At 40.4% G+C, this 8594-nt stretch overlaps 1 protein-coding gene across 2 annotated transcripts; it reads right to left on the reverse strand.

The window, feature by feature from the left end:
* Positions 1 to 653: 653 nt before the first annotated feature.
* LOC306889789 (gamma-secretase subunit Aph-1b) lies at positions 654 to 6190 on the reverse strand. 2 transcript variants are annotated; one of them, XM_079449086.1, is made up of 8 exons: positions 6161 to 6190; positions 5193 to 5306; positions 4918 to 5088; positions 4749 to 4822; positions 4547 to 4669; positions 4284 to 4411; positions 2093 to 2216; positions 654 to 2007 (listed from the first exon to the last, which is right to left on the reverse strand). In XM_079449086.1, exons 2-8 carry the CDS (start codon positions 5303 to 5305, stop codon positions 1979 to 1981), a joined length of 762 nt encoding a protein of 253 aa, XP_079305212.1. In that variant the 5' UTR covers position 5306; positions 6161 to 6190; the 3' UTR covers positions 654 to 1978. The 2 variants fall into 2 exon arrangements, with proteins under 2 accessions (XP_079305212.1, XP_079305213.1); XM_079449087.1 differs by lacking the exon at positions 6161 to 6190 and adding an exon at positions 5595 to 5730 and having other exon boundaries at positions 676 to 2007.
* Positions 6191 to 8594: the final 2404 nt, after the last annotated feature.

Below are 8594 nucleotides of genomic sequence, written 5' to 3' on the forward strand. Positions count from 1 at the left end.
GTGTTTTCATCTTGTTTGGAGTAATGGTTCCAAAGATATTCGCAATTGTATTTTCAGCGCTTAAACATAATACTGGACAAACTATAAGGCAAAACCTGACATGTTTGGTACTTCTAGGTGGTGCTGCGCTGAAACACAGCATGTTACTTCAGGTCAGGTTTTTAATGAACAGGTTTCATGTCGATACATTAAAGATTGGCAAAGATACAGCATCAAATCAGTTTTGGTGAGCTCTTCATCAAATTCGATATTGCGCTGTACAACGATTTGGCCATTTGAAAACTAAAAATAACTTTTTGTCAGCACTGTAAATACCAAATCTTGTGCAAATTGGATTCGGGGCTTGACCCCTAATAAATGAGTAGGCCTGGGTAATTACATACCATGCAGAAAACTAATAAATAGGTTGGAAATATGTTGTTTTATGGGGACTAGAGACATTTAAAGTATATGATTGTAAATATAATAGCATGAATGACATTCATTCAAAAGAGCACGCTGTCATTCTGTGTTGACATGTGTCAGCTATATGACGTTCTAAGTTGGAAGTTATCTATTAAAAATTGAAATGTGAAAGCTCTGCATTCTGTTTTCCATTAAGTTCATGAGTTATATATGCTGTCTGCGATGACAACAGATCCTGTGATATGTCCACACAATTCTCTTGACAACCAATGAATGATGATATTTAATCCCGGTGAGGAGCAGGTCACATGGTCAATCCTCACATTTTAGTCAAATATTTACAGAAGGGCACAAGGTCATTGCATCTTCAGCATAAGGAATGAATCTAAACCTTTACCTGTGATCCTGAGCAAGCCAACCAACCACATCATATATTTTTTATATATAAAGGAAAAACGACACGATTAGGCTGATCTTTGTTTAAGAATGATTATAAAGCAGCATAAAAGAATCACATACATACAAGAAATCATTTTGTAGTTGAAATTCAGGAAAGCACCCAAACATTATTTTGTCCAATGTAAGAACTCCGATCATAAAAATCATCTGTGAACACGGTTCACGTCACTTAATGATGTATACTGAAATATGACCAGAAATGTACAGAAGAATACAGGGAGATCAAAACACATTTTAAAGCACCAAAATGTATGTGGTCCAGCAATGTGAAATCTGCATTAATACATCCGCTGAGGTCCCACTGCTGAATGTTTTCTTCTTAAGGCAAACAGATGTTAGTGAGCTGGAACAGGAATTAAAGCTGTTAAAACAGATTATTGAGAATATAAACACATCCTGACAGGAGCACGGGCCACCACCATTCTTAAAATGGTATATTACTGAAGGGTCCTTCTGGAATATCCAGGCTTTGCATAACAGTAAAGGTTGCATGTTACCGTTTAAACATACTAAAGATGGAGCCATCAACAGTTTGATTTGGTTGAGTTTAAAGGATGTTGCTTCCAGTATGTGTCAGCTGCTGCTGTATGGGTTTCTACTGACCGCATTAATATTAAATCACATTTAAACTGTGAAATCCTAAGAGACAAATACTGCATAACTGCACATGGAGATGCTGAAGACGTTTGTTCCACTGGATCTGAGAACACTTGATATGTGAATGTTCTCATTGTGCATTCATTCATTTTACAAATTTAAGAAAAGGTTTTCAAAAAAAAGATTTCAATAAGTCAACCACCTTATTACTGACAAGGCTTCATTCAGGATTTAAATGAAATGATTTACAAAAAACCTCAACATCATGAAACATGGGTCGGAAAATACTCGTTTATACCAGAACATCTTGTTCACGTGGATTCGGATCAAGTTATTTACAGTACTTCTGTGAAAGTTCCTTGGCCCATTCGCCTCTGATGAAATCGTTGATGTTGGATGGGACGTGACTGATCGCTTCAGGCTTGAACAGGTGAATGTGAACTTCCACAAACTGCTGCTCATAGATCAAGGTTCTGTCGCCCTCCGTCACATTGACCGCTCATGACTTAACACCCTCTTATGAAGTTTCTCTCTCTGCTTTTCTGCCTGCAGGAAAAAACAACAACAGATTTGGATTTGATTCATCAATGTGTCTGGTGGTTATATGTGGACAGAATGCAGAGTGTCTTACGTGTGCAGAGCGCAGTGAGGTTGTGTAGTGATCCTCCAGATGAGAAGAACGCCCAGACGCCCATCAGCAGCGTGATAATATATATAGCAGGCAGACTGCCCTCGTATAATGGATTCAACAGAGACTGAGAAAAAACATTATGGTTAACGTGGTTATTAATCTGTGCAAAGACTATGGTTATTAGTGGTTATCGGTTAATAGTTTGACCAAAATGTAAAAATGTACTGTTTGTTTGTTTGTTTTAAATCCATAAACCTCATCAAGTTAAAGATTATGATAACGAGCACCAGGATTGAAAATTTGACCAGGAACCAGCAGAAGTCGAAGCAAATTGTACGACATATTTCTGGCAAAGAGGATTGAGCCAACAAAGCCTGCACTAGAGTACCTAGAGCTGTGCCACAATGATTCACAATAACACACATGGCTTGTAATGCAAGCTCAGATAATTCACTAACCAGACGGGTCAGATGAAACCTCACTCAGAGGAGTGTAGCACCACAAGCATGCTATGGTTGTACGTATGTGACAGCACTTGTCAGTCAGTCTGCACTCGACATTGGGACAGCGCACATTTTCTCTAAGTGCTTCATCAGGAGACACAATAAGAGCTGCCACGCTCTGTACTGTAGATGGCATGCCATCAAATCCTACCATGGTTGGGTCTTGCATCAGACAAGGTAAACAAGAGCCAACTGATGCGGTTTGTAAGACTTGAAACAGCAAGTATTTAGTCAAACCAACAAGCCACTCCCACGGATCTGATTCCAAACACAAAAGATTTAGAGCTTAACTTAATGCCGAAATATAATATCAAATAAAATGTCATAAATCATGAGGTGACAACTTTGTTATTCTACTCTCGGTCGAGGGGTTTTCTGCTAGTGCCTCTGGCGGTCGGATCATAAGGAAATAGAACACATGATTTCTACGGTGATGTTCTGTTATCTTTAGAGGTTGTGATAGATCTGCTGACCACGTGAGATTGAACGTAGGGTTCTTGTAAAGAATGAGTATGACAGAAAGATGTTGAAACAATATACTTCGATCATAGTTTCAGAAGTTTGGTTAAACAGGGATCATTTAGAAATTCAGCCCATTATTGTGAGTATCAACTGTTGGAAAAAAATACATTTTATTAATATGTTGTGTACAATATAGAATATGAATCTGTAATATTTTCATGACATTATACTACATAAATTGTATTAAATAAATAAATACATTTTATTTATTTAGTAGTAAAATGATATAAGAGACATTGTGCTTCTCTACAATATTTCTGAATGACTGCTCTCTTACAGTATGTCAACCATTCAAATCCACTTTAATTTCTTCTTAAAAAAAATGACTCACTCTAGTGTTTTTTTTAGGAAGACTTAGTAGAAAAAATAACAATTGTAGTCAAAAGTGCCCCAGAACTGTTTGCTGTCCCACATTCATCAAAATATCTTCTTTTGTGTTCAACAGAACAAAAAAATATATAAACAAATATTTCCTACTATGGTAGACAATAGGGGGCAACATCTGTCTGGTTATAAGCATTCTTCCAAATATCTTTCTGTGTGTTCATCAGAACAAAGAAAAGTAAACACAAAGGATGACAGAATGAACTAATCCGTTAACAAAAATACAAACAGGAAAAAACTTAAATGTAAAAGAACTCGATGTAAACACGATAAGCAGGACGGTAAACGTTAAAAAACACAAGTAAATATCAGGTCAACTGATGGCAACTTATATCAGTTCTGGTCCTTGGTTCTGATTGGTTGAAGTTCAAAGCCGTTATAAAATACCCCCATTAAAAAGTGCGGACCGCATTACATATCACTTGATTTTATGAAACCAGGCTACGCATAGGGAACAACTGTTTTATAAAAGCAATAATCCACGTGAAGCAGTGGGTTACGGTGTATTTTATAACAGCTGAGAGGGTTTTACTGACTGTCGTGCCACAACACCCTTAGCTGTTCTAAAATGCACTGTAACCCACTGCTTCACGTTGATTATTGCTTTAATATCACAGTTTCACATGATGTCAAGTATTCTCTATGAAAATGACATTTATTCGGACAAAAGCTTATAAGGTCATTTCACAACTCTGTGGATTCAACACTTCATCATGTGAATTCAAAAGAGCCGTTTTACTACACAAATATTTCAGAAAAAGCATGTGGTTTCTAACACTTACCAGACCGGCGACCAGCAGATGAAGACCCACAACCAGAGCGATGACCCACCATCTGCTCTTCTCACAGCCGTCGAAGAACACCACACCCCAGAACGTGTGCAGAAGAGTCAAAGCCAGAGTCATCAGAGCTACACAAACACAAAACGACGTTAGAAAAACCCGAAAAACATGAGCAGCTTTGCTTTCGTATAAACACAACGCCAGCACAAAACAAACGAACCTGTAGATCCGCTACCTGACCAACATGCGAACATCCGGCTCACCTGACGTGATGAAGTAATACTGTGAATCTCCAACGATGCCGACTGTCCCGGGACCCAGAGAATCCGACAGAATGTTGATCATTGAGAACGCGCCGCTCATGATGCCGAAGCCCAGTCCTGCCACTGCCAACAAAACATCCTGAAGGATTACAAACCTGTTCACTACTGAGGGCAGAACATGGGAATAGATCCCTCCGCTCACCGTAAGCCATCTGACGCACTGAAATAGATGAACTCTCATCTTCACTAATGGCTGCCAGGCCCTCATTGGCTTTTCTAATCAAGTCAGAAGAAAAAGCAAGTTAGGCTTTGACACTTTCATATTGAAATGTACATGGTGTTTGATAGGAGTCTTTTCAATACCGTGATACCTGAGCAGTCTGTAGTAAGCAAAGCGAAACACCTCCTGTAGGAAAACCGAAAAGAAGACTCCGAAAATGAGAAGAGACCTCTTAAGCGTCCCGTCTTCTGCGTTACTGGCCTTCACAGCGATGAACCATACCAGAGAGGACAATAACAGAGACAAGAGCCAGAAGAACGCCCTAAAAACACAGCAAACATCATCTCACAAACTCTACACGTGTAAAGAGTTCATATGAGATGTGTGTGTTTATTGTTCATAAGCTGAAGTGAAGAGAGGACTCACCCTGCGATCAGAATGATGACTCTCAGCGGGTCTTTGGCGACAGTGAACATATAAAGGGCGAAGGCTGGACCGAACGCAATGAAAGCACAGCCGAAAAACACCGCCACGGTCATTCTGAATATACGATGGCACCAAACAAAACAATATTAATAATGAAATGCGCGCAAACTAACTTCAGAACGACCGAACTAGAGATCAGTTAAACCGTTTATTCACAGATCGAAGTACGCCGTTCATTCAACGTACAAAACAAACGACAGAAACAAAGAATCGATTCGTTAAATATGAAACATGCTTTGTTTTGTTCGATAAGATTTTCTAAGCTGCTCTTTGGTTTCTCTTTCCGAATAACACAAGCTGGACTTCCGCGGACTTTTGTTTTGTTTGGGTCCAGCTACTCACTTGCACTTCCGGGTATTCGCGCATGACGCCACGCCCTCATCCTCATCGGGTTTTCTTTACACATTCTGATCAGGGGCCTCATTTATAAAGCTTGCGTACGCACAAAACGGGGCTGAAAACATGCGTACGCCAGTTCCTGCGCAAAAGGTGGGATTTATAAAGAAAAACTTGACGTGAAAATATGCGCACCTGCACGCAAACTCTGACCCATGCGTACGCACATTTTGAAGACAAAGCAGTTTGGCGACACTGATGGTGAGTTGAGGAACTGACTGCGGATAAAGGGAATTAACCCTTTGCAAAATGGCAAAAATAAGTTTGACATATTTCAATATTTACAATAATAGTTTCTCATAGGTCCCGGTTACAACAAAAAATACAAACTAGAAAAAAAGGTTTGTTGAGAAAACCTTTAAGTTGGCTTGAGAAAGCCGGACAAGAGAGTTTGAAGAAGTATAAAGTAGTTTGATGTTTAAAGTAGGTTAAAGTTTGATAGATAGATAGATTAGTAAGAAAGAAAGATATATAAGTTAGAAAGATACATTATGGGTCCTAAAGATACATACATGCATGTTTAGTTTAAAGACATAAAAGGAACTATATGCTGAAAGTACGTAAATTTTATTTCTTTCACTTCCATTCTTAAATGGATGTAGGCCTATCACTCATTATGTGATTAATGTGATAAGGTGTAAATGATTAAATCTGATCGCTGAAAACATAAATTGCCTTCTGCAGCAACATTTAAGTGCATATTGTATGATGGATGCGCTGGCACTGCTGGAAGACTATGCCAATGGCAGACTTCGTAGGGAAAGAGTATTCATGGACCGTGAGGATTTCCTAGCCCATGATGATGAGTGGCTAATAAGCCGCTTTAGATTTTCTAGAGCCATGATCTTGGATCTGTGTGCAGAACTTGGCCCAGCATTACAAAGACCAACAACACGGAACCGTGCCATCCCGGTACCAACCCAAGTACTTTCAGTTTTAGGATTTTTGGCAACCGGGACATATCAGCGGGAAATAGGCGACAGGTAACTAAGTGTACCTTTTTTTAAGCAAAACCTTAGTGATTTTACCATTCCAATTTAATTTGTCATAGGTCTGGGATTTCACAGCCATTCCTAAACTCATTAATGCCTGCAGTTTTGAAAGGGATTATTCAAATGACCAATCGATACATAAAGTTTCCTTACACTGTTGGAGAACAGGCCAATATCAAAAGGCAATTTGCAGCAATGTCCGGTTTCCCAAATGTAATCGGCGCAATCGACTGCACTCATATTGCTATAAGGGCTCCATATGTAGATGAATTCATTTATGTGAATCGCAAACATGTGCATTCAATAAATGTGCAAATTATATGTGACGCCAACTTGACTCTAATGAATGTTGTGGCACGATGGCCTGGTTCTACACGTGACTCTTTTATTCTAGCGCACAGCAGTGTAGGGAATCGACTTACGGCAGGTGCCGTTCACGATGGCTGGCTTCTGGGTAAGTAAATGCATATAATTGTTTTTACATAACGGTTAAAGCCTATTGTACAAATAATCTGTTATACTTTACAGGTGACAGCGGTTACCCGCTCAGGCGCTGGCTACTCACCCCGTTCTCAAACCCTCAGAGCGCAGAAGAAGTGCGCTTTAATGATACCCACGCTCGTGCGCGCTCAGTAGTTGAGAGAGCCATTGGCCTCCTCAAGTGTAGATGGCGTTGCCTTGATGCTTCAGGTGGTAGACTTTTATATCAACCCAAAAAAGTATGCCAGATCATCATGGTGTGCGCTATTTTACACAACATTGCACTGATGAATTGTATCCCTGTTCCTCCCGACCTACCACAACACCAGCATGAAGAGCCTGACCCACACCCCCCTCCCCAACAAGAAGGACATCATCAGGGAGCAAAGCTCCGTCAGGAAGTAATGCGCCATTTGTGAAGAACAACAGTGCAAAGGTTCATTTTTTAACAAGATCTTTTAATGTAGATGCAATGTCACCCAGCACTACCCTTATTTGCATAAGCTCATCTGCGATTACAGTAATTGCATTAATGGTGTCTCTCTGTGTCTGCAGAACAGCCTCAGTCAGCACCCGGCCACTTCCAGCCGTGCCATATGGTCGGGACGCACTTGTGCTGGGGACCTCGGGAAACTCCATAGCCCCTGCAGACTCTGCGCTGGGAGTTTCGTCACACTGGGCTCCCGCAGACTCTGCAAGAATAAGGACTAAACCAATTGTGTAATTTATTTTGTTTAATTGAGTACACAAGCAATAAAGTTCTTCACCTGGTTCCCCTGTATCCAGCACATCTGTGTCTCCCTCCCTTTCAGACAAAATGCCACACACACTGGTTTGGCCGAGAATCGAGGCCATTCGGGTCTCCATTGGGGACAAATCGGGGGCACCTTTGCCCCCACCAGTCGCACACACACTCTGTCGGTGAGAGGCAAGCCGTTTCTTTGCTCCCATCTTAAGATCGGACCACTTCTTTTTTACTTCTGGAACCGTCCTGTTTGCCGAAGCAACTGCGTTTACCGCAGCAGTGATGTGTTGCCACTCTAAACATTTTTTTTATTGGTAATTCCACTGCTGTGGCCACCAAACAAAATAGCCTTCCTTTCATCCACCTCACTCACAAGAACTTCTATTTCTGCCTCAGAGAAATTTCGCTTCTTGCCCTTGCTCTCCATTGCTGCCATGATTTTGTTTTTAAAAAACACAAATTTCCTTGCTCCTTTAATATGTGCATGGCTAATGAGGTAATTTGCATTGTCTATATATAGTTGAATGTGGGCTGAGAAAGGGCGGTAAATGATTTTTTTTTTCGTGCGCAAATTATCAGGCAGGCTGTGATTTATAACGTGAAAATTGCGTGCAGGTGCGCATTTTTGGCTTTTGTGCGTAAGTACACTTTTAGTAAGGTTCCTACGCACAGTTTGATAAATGAGGCCCCTGATCTTTATCTGTGAAACGTGTTGTGTGCTTCAGTTTA

Source organism: Barbatula barbatula (assembly GCF_947034865.1).
Source record: "Barbatula barbatula genome assembly, chromosome: 24".
Taxonomy (NCBI): domain Eukaryota; kingdom Metazoa; phylum Chordata; class Actinopteri; order Cypriniformes; family Nemacheilidae; genus Barbatula; species Barbatula barbatula.

Excerpts from the sequence above, each read along its gene's own strand:
- LOC306889789 (XM_079449086.1), bottom strand. The coding sequence starts at position 5,305 with ATGACCGTGGCGGTGTTTTTCGGCTGTGCTTTCATTGCGTTCGGTCCA. Across the intron at positions 4,412-4,546 it reads GTATTACTTCATCACGTCAG|CTCTGATGACTCTGGCTTTG; the intron begins GTGAGCCGGATG and ends GTGTTTGTGTAG. Across the intron at positions 2,008-2,092 it reads CCTCACTGCGCTCTGCACAC|GCAGAAAAGCAGAGAGAGAA; the intron begins GTAAGACACTCT and ends TTTTTCCTGCAG.